The sequence below is a fragment of the Aethalodelphis obliquidens genome, unplaced genomic scaffold (genome assembly GCF_003676395.1).
Source record: "Aethalodelphis obliquidens isolate GAN/ISIS:26980383/991018 unplaced genomic scaffold, ASM367639v1 scaffold38, whole genome shotgun sequence".
Lineage (NCBI taxonomy): Eukaryota > Metazoa > Chordata > Mammalia > Artiodactyla > Delphinidae > Aethalodelphis > Aethalodelphis obliquidens.
In genome coordinates this window covers 14746019-14763761 of record NW_020837982.1, presented here as the reverse complement: position 1 = coordinate 14763761, position 17743 = coordinate 14746019, and the positions used below count along the sequence as shown (strand labels likewise).

Genomic DNA, 17743 nt, shown 5'->3' with positions numbered 1-17743 from the left:
CCTAACCACTGGACCGCCAGGGAAGCCCCCTGTCATGCTGTTTTTGAATCCTGGTCAGGAACAGTCCTAACCAGAGATGTCAGCCAACGTATGGCTTTGAGGTATTCAAGTCTACACAGATCGGAGAGGTTGAGATTTTTGTTCTAGAGATCAGTTACACTTGGGAAAAGAGAAAGGAGGAAAGAAAATCTGGTATCTCCCCAAAAACCCACAGAAGCTTTGGGAGTTCCCGCACCGTTTAGGGTGAACTTGGAGGTCGGGGAGCAGAGGCAGGACGGGTGCCAAGGTGAATGATGAATAAGAAGGATCCTAAAAATCCTGGCTTAGCCTTGTCTAAGGCCCAAATCTGGTACTTCCAGCTCCTCTAGGGATAATTCCTCTCCTAAATGCCTAACAACAAAGTTTCTTCACCTCCCCAGTATCAGCATCCACAGATGTGTAAATCCTGGAAATGTGGAAGCAGAGGCAGGGCCTGGGCCAAGAATGCACCTCCCAGAGGCCCAGCTGACCAATCCAACCCCCACCTATGAGTCAAGGTTTCCCCTGGTTCCCAGAACCTTCTAGCTAAGCTTGTTTTAGCCCAGGTTTGGGCTCTCTCTGAAGTAACATTCCTGCACCCCCTGTCCACGACATAAACCCCTTTCAGGGTGGCTGTCTCTTGAAGGCTCTCCATCCTTCCACTAGGTCTGCAGAGGACCTCAATATCCACAACTGAAAAAACCAGGTCCCTTGGAACACGAGTTCTGACCGTCTCGTGACAACAGGCTTTGTGACCTAATAAACTCGGGAAATGACGCCACAGGCCCTTGTGAAGATGCATGCACGTCACAGCGCGTAAAAGACCCTGAGAAGCCATACGCTCAAGAAAGGGGTTTCGACGTGCTGAATCCTGTGTTTCAGGAACACATGAGACCCCAGATTTCCCTCTCCTTGCCTCCTGCCCCAACATAACCTAGCATTAGGGGAACTAGCGTTCCATAGAGCACCGTTCAGATCGCTCCCGAACTTCTCAATTACATGTGCTTATTCCAAATTACAGAATGTCCAGGCTAAGGTCCGGGGGCAGGGGCGCTGGTGAGACAAGACCCCTGCAGAGCAGTTTCAAGCACAGGCTGAGGAGGAGTCACGCACTAAACTGAGCTCTGAGGGAGGCCGCTAGCCCTGGTGTAAATATCCTCGTGGATTCGGGGGCTGCTGTCGGCTGGCCCTGGTGGAGGCCCCCTAAGGATGAGAACGCAAGTGAAGTGGCTACAGGCACGTCAGGTTTCAGGACGGGAAAGAGCAGCTGCACCGAGCTGCACGGCGGCAGAACATTAGTATCCTTTTTTATTTTTTAAAGCTTGTTCTGATTATCTTTAGTTGCATAACAAACCACCCTCGAAATTCGGTAGCTTATTGATCCGGGCCACACATCCACAATTTGGGGAGAGTTTGCCAGGGACAGATTGACTAGTCTGCACAGCACTGAGGTGGTTTGACTTGTGTAGTTCTGGCCTCTGCGTACCCCTAAAAACCCTCTGGTGGTAAGGCCCCAGCAGCATCTGGAAAGCTGCCTGCAGCCCCTGGGGCCCCAGTGGGATGGCAGTCTGTCCACGGAAATCCCAATGACCCCTGGATCTTTATACTAAGAAGACCACGCTGCAGGGGCCAGTGGATGTCGAACGCCCTGAGATTCCACAGTGATAACTTTCTCATGGAGGTCACCTGGATGGCTTTTCAGAGGGGACTGGGAATCAGGGTGGAGCCCACCTCTGATGCAGAAACACTTGGGACCAAAGGACCAGAACTGCCCCTCCAGGGCATCCCCCACCCCACCGCAAGAGACACTTCACACAGGAACTGAGTCGCTTAAAACTGAGTTTTAAAAACAAATTCCAATGCATTTGCTAGGTCTCTCGCTCTTTCTCTGCATCTCTCTCTTTCTCCCCCCTGAGGCAAAGATCAGATTCTAAGTATGCTCTTCTTTTTTTTTTTATAGATTGGTGAAATCTCCCCCTACTCCCTTTAACTTCTAAGAATTTCCAGCTTTTCTTCCCCCACCAGACAGAATACAATGAACAACAGCGCAGAGCAGAGAAACACCCCGCACCTGCCTCTCACGGGAAGGGTCTCTGGTGGGAAAGGGAACAAGCAGGGACACTGGACCTTGTGAACACTCCCCATCATCACAGGACACAGGTGTGGGTCTCCAAGGTCGACTCCCACTCAGAAGAGAAGAGGGGTGGAAAGTAAGACTCACGTACCTCCACAGTTCTGGGTTTTTCAACCTTTCCTCTGTAGGACACATGAGCCGATGACTCAAGCCCACGTACGTGGGTGCCAGGGCTGAGCTGACACCTCCCACGGATCAGCTGTGCTCGTTAGGAAACCTGTTTACGCCCATTTGACTTCTTATGGGAATCACATCATGCAATTACATATTATGTGAACTGATTTAACGTGGGTGCAAGAGGGTCATTCCTATGCGAATTAAGCTGGGCCCATTTATGAGTCTCGTAACAACCGCATCGAAGTAGGTGTAGGTGTCGATCATAAAAGACGGGAAAACAACTCTCGGAAACTTACAAGCATTTTACACTCAGATGGCTTCAAGGTTTAGGTTTTCAATCTGTTTTAAAGAGGCTGAAACTGGGAATGTTAAACTACACACTGCAGGTGTTACTGATGCCAGAATGTTGCTGAGGGGTGCAGACGAGCAGACCCATCGTCAGAATAAAACCGCTGAAGATTTGAGAATTGATGTACATTTGTAAATTTTCAGTCAAAATAAAGTGTTTAGTATCTTTTTTTTTCAGTGTCCCCTTTTGACCCACTTTTTTTTTTCTTTTGATGAGAACTAATCAATACTGATCACAACTGTCAGCTTGGAAGGCTGCACTTACTTCCGTCCTGAAGGGTGGGAAGCGAGCCTAGCACCCCGAATAGCACAGATGGAGGCATCAAGAATGGACTGACGTGCTACCAGACACAACCCACTCAAACTGCTGCTGGTAAGTGCAGCCTTCCTGTCATCCCATCTGAATCAACCCCTCCATCCCACAACCCCCAACACTGAGAAAGGGATGCTAGTTCATACCCATCCTTTTTGTAAAACTCCAGCATCATGTTATCCGTGGCAACGCTGAGGGGCCGGCGGGCCTGCTCGGGCTGGCGCCGGTCGGCAGGGTCCATGTCTGGGGAGGGCATCGAGCTGTAGTTGGCATTGTGGTTCACGTGCACCGGACTCCCGTAATTGCCCGTGATGTTGAACTCTATCTCTGCGGGGAAGACAGAATGGGTGCACATGGTCTGTGGGTCAGCCATCGCCTTCCTGGGCAGGAGGGAGATAGCAGAGATGGCCACTTCTTTATGTGTCACCCCTGAAAATCTTGTCCCACAGTTCAGTGTTAGATCATCTATTGATATTACTTCATCTTAATATAATTCATCCTATTACCAGGTGAACACATATGCTCACCTCGCGTGTAATACGATGGGCATTTAATAAAGCATTTTTCATCTGTGATTCACAAAACAAATTTAGCCAAATAGGAACAGATGGGTACTTTCTTTTTGAAAAAGGCAAAATAATCTATCTCAAACCTTATGTGTAAAAGTGAAATGCCAGAGTAGTCTAAATCATATCAGGAAAAAGAGCAATGCCCACTCTCAACACTGTTATTTGACACTACTGAAGAAGTGCTAGCCAATGCAATTAGTCAAGAAAAGAAAATAACAGGCGATATTATTATCTGTAGATGATGACGATGTCTTTCTGGAAAACCAAAGAGAAAAAGAAATTTTAAAGGATTAGAAATAGAAAGAGACCTAAGATTGCGGGCTATCAAATGGATTCTAGTCTCATCCTTTCCCGGTCACAGCCTATTTATGTGCCATGACAATGAATGAGCACAGAACTTACACAGAATTATGCCTTTAACTCCTACCTCCTATATTTCTTTATCCTGATTTCCTATCCTCACCCGACTGTGTCATCAATTGAACTCTCATTTCAGAGCTGTCACAGTCAAAACACATGAAGCCAAAAGACAATCAAACCTCTTTAATGTTAGATCAGCACTAAGTGATTACTTCTGATGAACAGAGCAGAGAATTATTAATATTATATCCCCACATGAGTTAATAGTCTGTTGTTGCACAGCCAAAAGCATACCCTTAATATTTACTAAACATAAGGTACAGTACTTTTTTAAAAAGCTAACACTGAATGTAATGTAACAACTGCTGTCTGTCTCTTCAAAGCTGTCACCACTGCGAGTCATTCCCTTATCCAAGGGTGCTTCCACGCTAAGAACATTTATGAAACTCCATCTTAGGGAGCTGTCTTGAGAGCTTCATTTTGAACGAGGTACAAAAAAAGAATCTTGTTGCCTCTGAGCCCCATCTTCACATGCCGAGGGCAACTCCAAGGACACAGCCTAGCGCAATGAACGGATGGCACCCAGGTGATCCCTAAGCCCGGAATAAAAGTTCATGTTCACCTCAAATCCAGGTTCGTCCTCTGCATCTACAGAGCATAACATCGCTCTTTTTTTTTTTTTCTGCTTCAGCATTTCATGATTGACAGATTTAAAGACACTATGGTGTAGATGTTAGACCAATAAAATCTGACGGCATGGTTAGCACAGCACCTTCAGGCCAGAATTTCCCTTGACCAGGGATGAGAGTAAGAAGCTGACGTGACTCGACCCCATTCCTGAGTGGTGTATGTGTGTGTGTGCGTGTGTGCGCGTGCGTGTGTGCGCATGTGTGCACGTGTGCTTGTGTGTAGGAGGATTAAAAACAAACCAATTATACACACACCTTTGGCCAGTGGTACTCGAAGGTTTCAGAGGTTCGGAACTCACAACGACACTCCCATTTTCCACAGGAGCCCACTCCCACACCCAGATGCTGTCACGTACCCCCGGGGAAGAACCAGTCTGCGTGCTGGATGATGGGCTCGATGACCCCGACGATCTGTAGCGAGACTGTGGTCATCATCTCCGTGATGTTCCTGTGAGCACAGGACAGAGCGGGGCAGGGCGAGGTGAGCGGCCAAGGCAGGGAAGGGGCCCTGGACCAGAAGTCCGAGAGCAAGCATCCTCTCAGGAAGGACACTTCACCTTTCTGAACCTCTCTCCCCCTCTCCGGAATGCAGATACCCCAGAGGTCCTCCCTACAGGAGACGAGCAAGTAACATACTCAAAATCGCCAAGCATGAGGCACCTTTCGGTGTGAGGTATGATTCTCGTAACTGCCGGGTTCATCCTCTTCCCAGCTCTGTTCTCCCTTTTGAGATAGCCCTCTGTCCCACAGATGCTGGGATGTGTGCTGTTCACAGGGGGCCAGGAAGAGCCTGCCGTGCCTAGTCTGACTCGGATGAGCTCAGAGAAGACCCTGACTGCAGGCCTAGCTCTGAGACTACCAACAGGAAAGCTCTGAAGATTGCTGGGTCTCCTCCTGAGTCTAAAGAAGGAGCAGGCCAAGACAGACACATGACCTGACACATACATGAGGCTGGTGGATATCCGGGGCCCTGGCCATCCTGCCCAGGCCCCAGCAGCATCCTGCCCCCAACGTGACCCACACACCCCTTCCTCCCTGGACTCACCCTTCCGCTTGTGGCCACAGCAAGTTGGGTCCTAAGACAATTGCCATGTTACTGGGAGTCATCTTGTTGACATCTTGATATTCTGAGAGTTTGGATAAAAACTTGATCAAGTATCTGAAAGGAAGGGAGAAGGGCCAGGTTTAACAAGGGCTCAAAACCAGCCGTGGTCCCTCAGCATCGGGTGGAAACTTCTCTTACTGATAACAAGATTCATACATCCTACAATATAATCAAGACGTGTCACGCGTCAGGACACGAGAATGCTCCAACAACAGACGGACTCAGCTCTCACTCAGCTGTCAACACTGGCTTCGATTAACCCTGGCCAGAAAAATTCTCCATCTTTCCTTCTGACCCACGGCACGATGACTGAAAGTCCTTCCTTCTTTTCAAACCTCTGTCACCTGTCACCCTCCCTGTGTGCAGAGGTGAGAAGCAGTTTGGTGGGGCCATTTACATGCTAGGGGTGGTGTCCCCTGGGGTTAACCTCGGTGGGGCTCTGAGAGCCAATGAAGAAAAAGTTAAATCTAGACTTAGCATGTGGCCCAGCAATTCCACTCCTAGAGAAATGTGTCCACACGCAAATGTGGACACAAATGTTCCCAGCAGCATTATTCATCACAGCCAGAAAGGGGAGACCAGCCACATGGCCATTAAGGGATGAACAGATGAATCAAATGCAGTCCATCCGGACAAGAGAATACTCTTCAGCCCTAATAAGGAATGAAATACTGACACGTGCTACCACACGGAGGAACCTCAGGAGCGTGATGCCAAGTGAAAGAAGCCAGACTTGGAGACCCCACGTTGAATGGTTCCATCTCTATGAGGTGCCCAGCACAGGCAAACAGACACGGAACGTAGATGAGTGTTTGCCAAGGACTGGCTGGGCAGAAACGGGGAATGACTGCTACTGGGCACAGAGTTTCTCTTTGGGGTGATGAAAATGTTCTAAAATTAGACAGTGGTGATAGCTGCACAGCTCTACGAAAAGCCCTTCGGTTGTACGCTTTAAAAGGGCACGATGGTATATGAGTTGTATTTCAATAAAGCTATTATTTAAAAAAAATCAGCAAGTGAGCTGTGCACAAATGAGGCATAAAAAGAGACCACGGCAAACCCGCCGGGCCGCACGGAGGCCCCGGCCTCTGTTACACGGGCGGCGGGTCCAGCCCCCTTCTGCCTGGACAACGGTGAAGTGGTTCCTTCAGGAACTGCTGACTTACCTCCTGCCCACGGAGCAGAAGGACCACAGAGGCCACTAAAGCTGCCAGCGGGCCCCTCTCCCCACAGCCTCTCCCGCCACGTCATACCCTCCAAGCGGCCGCACGCGCCTGGACCAGGACGTGGGACCTGAGCTGAGTCAGCCCACAGGCTGGCAGTGGCCTAGCAACACCTGAAGAGTCATACCCATCTGATTCTTGCTGTTGGGATTTTGTTTTTCAATTTTGGATACATAAATCGACCAAGTTAAGCATTTTAAAGTGTATAACTCAGTAGCGTTAAATACTTTCACACTGTGATGCAACCATCGCCACTACCCATCTCCAGAATTTTCCATCACCCCAAACTAAAACTCTGCACCCATTAAGTGACAGACCACCTGCTGCTTCACCCCCTCAAAGCCCCTGGCAACCACCATTCTACTTTCTGTCTCCATGAACTGACTGCTCTAGGTACCTCTTATGAGTAGAACTGTTCAGTATTTGTCCTTTTGTGTTTGGCTTCCCTCGGTTAGCGTAAAGCCTTCAAGGTTCATCCATGCTGTAGCAAGAATCAGAATGTCCTCCCTTTTGAAGGCTGGCTATCGCATTGTATGTGTACTTTGTTTACGCATTTATCCATCACCGGACGTTCGGGCTGCTCCCACCTCTTGGCTATTGTGAATCGCGCTGCCATTGACATAGGCGTACAAAATCAAGTCCCTACTTTCAACATCTTTTGGGAATACATCCAGAAGTGGAACTGCTGGGCCGTACAGGAATTCTATGTGTAAGTCATGGCAAGTCGCTCCTGGGGTTTTTAACAGGAAAACGGAAATCATCAGGCAGATGGCAGCAGCAGCTGAAGCTGAAAATCTGCATCTAAGGAAGTACCCAGGAGAGGGGCAGGGCCAGGGGCAACGCTGGCACAGACAACGTGACGAGGGAGCAGGAAGTGAAATCCTGGCGGAAGCAAGAAAAGTAAGAGACAGACTCGTGGGAAATTGCTGCTGAAAGGTGGAAACCACAGAATATTCTCCCGGCCTCTTCCTCCTGCAGCCTAGCTCCAGGACACACCTGCCAAGCCCAGCTCAGGGTCTGGTCAGCTTCTCCGCAGTGTCCACGGGCACCCATCTTTACAATAAACCCCCGATATCTGGAAACAGCCTGCATTCATCTTTGCTCCTTGCAAATCAAAGAACTTAACTGCATTAGCCAACAGCTGGCCAGGTAGCCTGCAAAGTCTCACAGTCCCTTTTAGTCTGTTTCCTCACGTGCAAAATGGTAATTCACAGCCTCCCAGGGCTGCCTGAGGTTGAAAAGAGACCCTGCATGTTAACCATGCTTTGGACACCATATAACACCATGCCTGCCAGTGACCATGCCTTTTGGCCCGGAAACACGTGTCTGAGGCTTAAATAACCTTGACCCAGTGTCTCCAGGGTCCACTCACCGGATGTTGTTGTAATTGGCCTTGGGCAATTTCTCACAAGCATTCCACAGAGCCTGGAGCCTCGTGTCCTGCTCCTGGATGCTGGGAAATTAACGGGAAAAGCCATTGGTTGAGCACGAATCGATGAGGTCCCACCGGGATTCATATTCACCAGCCATCGAAATATTTGAGAAAAACGAACCAGCCGTTGTTAGTGATCATATCAGTAAACTATTATCATGCAAATGTTTGGTTCTTATTATTTCCCCCTCTAAGGTCTCTTTCTGTTTTGCCTGGGCTATTTGAACAAAACTTCCCCTACACAGGTCACATGGCCCAGGTGAATGGGTGCCGGGGCAGCAGGTGAGGGGGGAGGGCAGAGGCCAGACACCTGGCCTCTGGAGTGGGCGGGGCTGTGGTGTCATCAGGAGGGCGATTCTGTCACAGCAACAGGACACCAGAAACAGGTCAACCCCACCTTCACACCACGGTGGCAGCTGACTGGCCTGTTCCACGGGTATTAGTTAATGCACATTAAGTGTCTTGTCATCTGGCACATAATAGATGCTCAATAAACACCTTCTGAACAAGTAACTTACATGAACTCATACAGACATAAGGACATCTGACCCTTGAAGACATAACTCAGAGATGGATAATTTCCATGACCAAAGGATTCTCTACTCTACAAAAAGATTTGCTCTAAAGGTTTCTTTATTGATAAACCCTATAAGGATTAAAAGAAATTACTTATAGGACTACATTTTTAAATTTACTTTTCATGAAAACCTACATCAAGGCTGACACGGTTAGGAAGGCCTTATGTTCAAAGAACCTTTTCTCGAGAAAAACTAAAAAGCAAATGCCAACAGGGAGGCCCAGCTCTGACCCCTTGACCCGGGGCCCAAGGCAGGGCAGTGGCCATCGCTGGGTCCCCAGAAGTCCTCCCGCCCATCCTGACCCAGGCAAGAAAATCTCCCTTTTCCACTCCTCAGCCCTTGAAAGGGCAGATTCTGCCAAGACCTCCCCTTCAATAAAAATCAGCACCCACGTACCGAGGGTCTCCCGTGTGCCAGGCAGTGTCCCAAGGGCTGGGAATCAGGATGCAATCAGAGGAGACCGTTGCCTCCCCCGCCCTGCCCCACCAGCCCAGCTCACAACCTAACCAGCTACACAAACACAGCCTCGAACCCGCAGATCAGTTCTCCACAGAGAAAGAACACAGGGGATGGGACGGATCCTCACTGCCAGCTGCTTGACGACTGGGTGCCAGGAAGACGGGCCCAAAGAGTCCGAAGGAGCCCACCAGGCAAAGGTTTCGGGGGAACGGTCGCGTGGGAGGGGATGGCCAGCACGAAGAGGGAGAAAGCCTGGGAGTGACAGGAGCCTCGGGCCTTCCTGCCGCCTCTGGTAGGCCTGGCTCAGCCTCTGGGCTGCTCCGCGCTTCCTGCATGGAAACGCTCAGCACACGTGACCAGACAAGTCCCAGGCCACCTCGCCTGGCAGATCCCTCACTACTGCTCCTGCTGTCTCCCGCCAGTCCCCGCCCCGACTCCTGGATGGCCCGGCCAGAGGCAGAGCTTCCCTGAAGGCCAATCCCCCGTGAGGGTGAGTGCGGCTCTCTGGTGACATTCAGCTTCACCAAAGGTCAATGGTTATCAACCCAGTAGCCTTGGGAGCTTTGAAACAAAGAGAATGACACCAGAGTCTCTGAAAAGGAGGTCCAGGCATTGAACCTAGGTATCTTTTAAAGCTTTGCAGGAGACTGATGCACACAGAGGGTTGAAGGTGGCTGTCCTGGGCAAAATTACCTTCGTTAGAGACTGTGGCCTCGGGGTGGCCGCCACCACCATGCCCAGAATCTTCATGCACAACATGCATCTCCTCCAGGGGCAGAAAGAAGCCTTTGCTTTCCCTTGGTTCCAAGACCTGAGCTCTTCGAGGCATCCGCTCACCCCTACTTCCTAATGAAGCCCAGCTTTGTAAATCATCGGGAACGGTCTCTCTCTGATCCGAAGCAGCCGGCTGCCCTCTCCTCCTCCAGCTTGGAGTCATCAAGACCACCCACACATTCAGCAAATAAAAGGGGCAGCGTCCAACAAAAGATATGTCCTCACTCATCGTCGTGCCCAGGACCCCCGTGTCATTCTAGAGAGGCGTGGAGCGCCGTGAAGCACGTGGGCTCCGGAGCCGGACTCCTTGGACTCACATCCTCGTCCTGTCACTTATCAGACGGCAAGTAACCTGCCATGAACACCTGCTCTGTGACTCGACTTCCTTATCTATAAAATAGGGAAGACAGCACAACCGCCTTCATAGGGTTGTTGTGAAAATCAGATGAGTTAAAAACATATAACGAGCTTAGAACGATGACAAGCCTCTAATAAACACTCAACAAATGGCATCACCTGTGATTATTAGGATCCCCGTGGGCTCTAAAACTCACTTTCCACCATGAGATGTAGGAATACCAGGCAGTCAGCCAGCCTTTTAAAATGCATCATCTCTATTCTACCTTGGATAAAAAACCAGAGGTGTGCACGGTAACCGGAGCGGGCTTTTTCTAGCTCTGCACACGCCAGCCTGGCTTCACTTCCAGGTCAGCTGGGTTCTCTTGCAGCCCCCGTTCTTATGGAAGCACACACGCACTCCAGCATCCTGTTGGAGCAGCTCAGCTGACTGCTTTTCACTACTAAACCCCACGATTAGAGACCCCCAGGAGTCATCCTTTCATGGGCACCGAGCTCAGTCCTCCCATGAGATGTTCCTCTCCCTCCTGTATCTTTTTCTCCTGGACCATCTCCACCCTCATCTCTCCCAGCCTCTCTCTGGTGCCCATTCTCCTGTGTCCTCCCTAGCCGTGTCCATTTACTCAGTAAACACTGATTCTTCCAAACAGTAGCCTGTACTGAAGTCAGCTCTTACTGAGGGCCGAAGAAAATACATACTAAAATCCTAACCACGAATCAAGTGAGGAAGGACGCAAGGAATCCCACGCTGCGGAGCTACACAGGTGACAAGGCTGGGGCGTCACCTGCTGAGCACCAGCCCCCCCGATCTCCATACCCCCACCTTCCCGATGCACGACCAGGGTCTGGGCCTCGTTCCTGCCACCTCCCTGCTGAGGCCCCCCCTCCAGGCTCACCTTCAGGAGAGTGGGGATGGCATCCACTGCCCGGACATTGTATTTTGATGTTAGTTATTCGTTAGTTGTTGTTAATATTTTTTACCTATTACAGATGAGGGTAAAGACCCCTGTCACCACTCCCTTGTCCTGCTCTTTTCTCTGGAAGGAATCATCCCCACCTGCCAGTGTGAGCCTTTCCAGAACCTTCTTTTATGCAGTTACACACTTACAGAGGCACTCCTAAAATTGTATCGTTTTGAGTGTGTTTTTTGTATTTCTTCTTTTTAAAACAACAGACTATCCTGTGGGTTCTTGTTAACTTTAGTTCACTCAAAATTAAATCTTCGTACCTCTACAGGTGAGCAGGAATAGCTCTACCCGTTTTTCGAAGTGCCGCTGGGCATGTGAGAGTGTAGCTATACCGTATTTTATTCGGTCATTCCCTTCTGCTATTCAAGGTGACCGCACGACCAACACCCTGGTACACACTTCTCCGGGCACACGTACAAGCCTTTCCCCGTGACACATACCAAGAAAGGGATTCGCTGGATCCCAGGTGGCATGCTTTCACAATTTCCATAAAGACTCCCAAATAAACCACAACCCAGAAGACACCCCGAAACGTGCTGTACTCACTTAGAAGCCTGGATCCACTCATCGTAGAGCTCAAAAGTCATCAGAGGTTCTGGCAGCTCCCGGAGGTAAGATTTCAAAGCTCCTGGACATGAACACCATATGGTCCGTGAGCCACTGGGACACGGCAGAGACACATGCTACCAGCCAGCGCCATCATGGGGGCCACGTCTGGGGACGGTTCCCCGACCCACGTGACAAGGTCACACGGTGGCTGCCGCGTGACCGGATCTGAGGCTCTGGCGCGGCCGTGGGCCCTGGGCTGATGATCACACGGGCCTCCCCGCTCATGTTTCCCACCCTCGCCCCTTCCCCTGGCACGTGGGGGATGGGAAGGCCTCCCTTCAAGGGCCACAGCCACCAGGGCTCAAGCGGGGTCCTGAGTGGACATGCCTGGAGCATGCTGGGAAGCCCGTGGCTCGAGTGGCCCCGACACGTGGCCGCACACCCTCCACGCCCACCCCTCTCCCGGAGCCCCCCCAGTTGCGAGGCCCACCTGCAATGGCGTGGGGATCTGCTGAGCACTCCTGCACGTCCACCACGCAGCAGTCCAGGGCAGCCTTCAGCTTCTTCAGCTTGGAGGCAGATGGGGCTACTCGGAAGAGGCCCTGCCGACAGGACAGGGGGTCACAGGGCAGCCTGAACCTCCAAGGCACAAAAGCAAAACGGACAGGCAGGGATTTCCCTGGTGGCCCAGTGGTTAGGAATCCGCCTGCCAATGCAGGGGACACGGGTTCGAGCCCTGGTCCAGGAGGATCCCACATGCCGCAGAGCAGCTAAGCCCGTGCGCCACAACTACTGAGCCTGCGCTCTAGAGCCCGCGAGCCACAACTATTGAGCCCATGAGCCACAACTACTGAAGCCCACGCGCCTAGAGCCCGTGCTCCGCAACAGAGAGAAGCCACCACAATGAGAAGCCCACACACCACAACAAAGAGTAGCCCCCACTCAACGCAAGTAGAGAAAGCCCATGCACAGCAACAGAGACCCAACACAGCCAACTAATAAATAAATAAATAAATAAATAAATTAAAAACCTGACAGGCAGTCTACCCACCCCGTTCCTCCATGATCAACTAGGTGCCTCCTTCTTGTCACCGTTTATCAATATTGGAGTGGCAGGACCCAAGCCTCGCCCACAGCTGTGTCCCCAGCGCCTAGTACGGGGTGACCCAGTGTTCTGGTTCAGTACGCATTTGTTGGATAAATGAACCCTGGGCACTTTGACTTCCTGTTCTTGTGTATTTAAGATACATTTTGGAAAAACAAAAACACTAATTTGAAAAGATACATGCACCCCCATGACCACAGCAGCGTTCTTTACAATTGCCAAGATAGGGAAGCAAACTAAGTGTCCATCAACAGATGAACGGATAAAGAAGATGCGGTTGTATATATACGACGGAATGTTACTCAGCTGTAAAAAGGAATGAAACTGTGTCATTTGCAGCAACATAGATGGACTTGGAGGACATTATGCTTAGTGAAATAAGTCAGACAGAGAAAGACAAATACTGTATGATAGCACTTATATGTGGGATCTAAAAAATACAACAAACTAGTGAAGATAACAAAAAAGAAGCAGACTCAACACATACAGAGAACAAACTAGTAGTTACTAATGGGGAGGGCCAATATAGGCGTAGAGGATTGAGAGGTACAAGCTATTAGGTATAAAATAAGCTACAAGGATATACTGTACAACACAGGGCATACAGCCCATATTTTATAAAGACTATAAATGGAGTATAACCTTTAAAAATTGTGAATCAGTATATTGTATACATGTAATTTATATAATATTGTACAGCAACTATACTTCAAGTTAAAAAAAAGAATGTATTTCGGAGAAAACTTTGACTGAGACCTGGTCAGAGCTGGAGGTCTAGGAGGTGGATGCATGCACAAAGGTCTACAGTGTGTGTGTGCACCTGTGTCTCTGTGTGTGTCCGTGTCTTTGTGTCTTTGTGTGTGTCTTTGTGTGTGTGTGTCTGTGTCTTTGTGTCTGTGTCTTTGGGTGTGTGTGTGTGTCTTTGTGTGTGTCTGTGTCTTTGTGTGTGTCTGTGTCTTTGTGTGTATCTGTGTCTTTGTGTGTCTGTGTCTGTGTCTTTGTGTGTCTGTTTCTTTGTGGCTGTGTCTCTGTGTCTGTGTCTTTGTGTGTCTGTCTTTGTGTCTGTCTTTTGTGTGTCTGTGTCTTTGTGTGTGTCTTTGTGTGTGTGTGTCCGTGTCTTTGTGTGTGTCCGTGTCTTTGTGTGTGTGTCTGTGTCTTTGTGTGTGTGTCTGTTTCTTTGTGTCTGTGTCTGTGTATATGTGTGTCTGTGTCTCTGTGTGTCTGTTTGTGTCTTTGTGTGTGTGTGTGTCTCTGTGTGTGTCTGTGTCTTTGCGTGTGTGTCCGTGTCTTTGTGTCTGTCTTTGTGTGTGTGTGTGTCTTTGTGTGTGTATATGTCTGTGTGTCTGCGTATCTCAGGAGGCACAGGGCTACACCTTGAGGGACTCATCAAGGCCATGCCCTCAGGGGATGGGCAGACTGGGGGTGGTTACCAGGGAGCAACGCCTCTGCCTCCTGCAGCCCCTTCATGTTTTATTCTTAAAGTTACTTTCGAGTCATTGCCACCTCTTCCACGTGAACCGCTGCAAAAGTGAGCTACTGCCGTATAAAGGGAGAAGGAAGCCAGGGGCGTGTGGAAGGGGAGACACGAGCAGGTCAGAGTTGGAGGGGAGCCCCCAAGTCACAGGGAAGGTAGACGCAGGTGGAAGACCCATTGGTTTGTTTCACCTGCTCAGCTCCTTGAATTCTGTGATGCAGCCCAGACACTGAGACGCTGGCAGGATCCCCCTTGCTCCTTTAACTGTTTATGGCCACTCAGATTTCCAAGTTCCTTCAGAAGAAAACATGCCTCATCCGGAACACTGAGTTTTCTGCCTGCTAAGACTGCTAGCCCCCTTCTCAGGATAGGGTATGTCAGATAAATCGATGTCCAAAGCTCTATGGCATCCCCGTGAGGAAGCCTCGTGAGCACGTTTGGACCAGTGCATACGTAAGGCTGCTACAGCCCCAAAGCAGGCTGCACGTGCATCGAAGGTGAGGGCGAGACCCTCATCAACCACGCCACGGCCCTGGGGGGAGAGCAGCCACACCCGGTGATGGGCGGAGTCAAAGCGAAGGGGCAGAGTTTTCAAAGAGAAGCTTTTAGATTTCTGACGGTGTCACTGAGACGGCTGCTTCATGCAGTGACAAACACCGGGGGTGCAGGGGTGGGAGGGTTGTTAAAATAGCTCGTGAGTCCAGTTTTGGGGGCGTGAGAGGACAATCTGCATGGAAATGTTGAGGACATGGCAGAAAACTCAGGAGTGGAGCCCACGGGAGGACGAGAACCCCGAGTCCTCACTAAGGGCAGGCGAAGCTCTCAGAGAGGGTGAGAGCACCGCAGCAGAGATCAGAGAGAGCAGAGGGCAGGGCCGGGTGGTGCAGATTCCCCCCGCTGCTGCCCTGATGCTGCCGGCGGGGGCGGGGGGGACCCAGGAGTCCAGGGAAGAGCTGGTTTCAAGGACGACTATGTTAGCAACTTCACAGGCAGTGACGGCCAAGGCGGCTGAACTAAGTCATGGGAAGTAGCAGTGGGGATCCCTGGGGACCACTGAGCGCAGCCTCAGCCCAGTCGTGGGGGCAGAAGGGACCAAAAAAAGAAGAGGAGTGAGTGAGTGAGTGGTGGTGAGGATGCAGGAGCAACAGATGATGAGAGCTACTTTAAGAAACTGAGTAGCGCAAGCCACTACGGAGAACAGGATGGAGGTTCCTTAAAAAACTCAAAATAGAGTTGTCATATGATCCAGCAATGCCAGTCCTGGGCACATATCCAGAGAAAACTCTAACTAACAGAGATACATGACCCCCTATGTTCATAGCACCACTATTCACAACAGCCAAGACATGGAAGCAACCTAAATGTCCATCAACAGATGCGTGGATAAAGAAGATGAGGTCTATATATACAATGGAATACTACTCAGCCATAAAGAAAGAATGAAACAATACCATTCGCAGCAACATGGATGGACCTAGAGACTATCATTCTAAGCGAAGTAAGTCAGACAGAGAAAGACAAATATCACAGGATATCACTTATATGTGGAATCTAAAAAAATGATACAAATGAACTTATTTACAAAACAGAAACAGACTCACAGACTTAGAAAACAAACTATGGTTACCAAAGAGGAACGGGGGTGGGGGAGGGATAAACTAGGAGTTGGGGATTAGCAGATACAAACTACAATACATAAAAGAGATAAACAACAAGGTCTACTATATAGCACAGGGGACTATATTCAATATCCTGCAGTAAATCATAATGGAAAAGAATATGAAAAATATATATGTATAACTGAACTTTGCTGTACACTTGAAACTAACACAACATGGTCTAAATCAATGATACTTCAATAAAAAATAAGTAAAATAAAAAATTTTAAAAAAGAAATTGGGTAGCATAAAACACAAAACCAAAGTGCAAGGGAAGGAATATGAGGCTGTGGTTGGATTGAGAGAAGAGATTTTTCTAGGCTTGGGGCAACCTGAGCCTACTTGTTATTAAAGAAGAGCTGAAGCAAAGCTGGAGGGTGAGGCAGACAACGCAAGTGAGAGTGAGGCCTGGTGAGAGGCGGAAAGGTCTGGAAAGAGCAGGTGGGAGAGTCAGGAGACAACACGGGAGAAGTCGGAGGACCTGATCTTCCAGACCCTGTTCACACTGAGTCGGCATGTGAAGGCAGCAATAAATTCTTTTCACTTTTTTATAGAATAATACCGCACAGTTACATTTAGAAACACTCCTTATCTTTCAGAGACACACACACTGAAGTCCTGCAGTTGCAATGACAGAATGTCTGGGATAGGCTTCAAAACGTCCAGCCAGGGGCTGGGGCGGAAGGTGAAGGTAGAGATGGACCTGACTGACCATAAGGCAGATGATGAGGTGCAGTATCTTCTCTTGTCTTTCAGTTTTTCCATAATTACAAACAAATGATGGGGAAAGAATAAGCCAAGTTCACCTCCCTCCATGAAACCATCCCTCAGGGGCTGAAGAGACCTTATCATCTTTTCACTGGTAATATACATGAAAATGCCTGGCACTTAAAATGGGGTAAAAAACCCATTTATTCCCATCCCTTCCTAATAGCTGAATCTAAAACACACCTGGCTTACAGGGGGCAGCAGACATACAGCTTCATGGTTCGTCAGCTTCCTCCCCTTCTGCCCACTCCCTCTCTGCCCCCCGGACCTAGTGATACTTAGAGTGCTTATTGACTGTTTTGAATGAATCAGGTTTATGTGACAGATGCTAGACTCCTCTCCCCTCATAAATTCATAAGCCCCCATCTCACTCTTTTATATTTTGCTCAGTAATAAATGCCCTAAATAAATATTGATTGGCTGACCAGATTAAATGAAGATGGAGTAATGATTTTTAAATTGCCTGTATAAGAAGCCAAAGATGAGGTCTATCTTCCAGGAAAACATTTACACAACAAGAAAAACAAAAGTCACCAACGTCTCTTTATATGTGGCTCATATGAAATGCTTTCTAATGTCTGTATCAATCATATTTTCAGGATCTCTATAAAAAGGTTATGATCAAAAATGTTAAAAGGTCTATTTTTTCAATTAGAGAAAGAGGAGGTGGAGGATCAGAGGGGGAAGGAAGGGGAGGGGGAGGAGGAGGGGGAGGAGGGGAGGAGGAGGGGGAGGAGGGGAGGGG

The 17743-nt window shown here is 49.3% G+C and overlaps 1 protein-coding gene across 1 annotated transcript in view; it reads right to left on the bottom strand.

Moving 5' to 3' along the window:
- ARHGAP44 (Rho GTPase activating protein 44) overlaps positions 1 to 17743 on the bottom strand; it is a 142800-nt gene that overhangs the window by 14148 nt on the left and 110909 nt on the right. The window contains exons 11-16 of the mRNA XM_027131091.1: positions 12484 to 12595; positions 11991 to 12072; positions 8249 to 8329; positions 5594 to 5707; positions 4905 to 4996; positions 3077 to 3257 (exon numbers count right to left, since the gene is read on the bottom strand). Of these exons, the coding sequence (XP_026986892.1) occupies positions 3077 to 3257; positions 4905 to 4996; positions 5594 to 5707; positions 8249 to 8329; positions 11991 to 12072; positions 12484 to 12595 (662 nt within the window). The remainder of the gene's footprint in view (positions 1 to 3076; positions 3258 to 4904; positions 4997 to 5593; positions 5708 to 8248; positions 8330 to 11990; positions 12073 to 12483; positions 12596 to 17743) is intronic.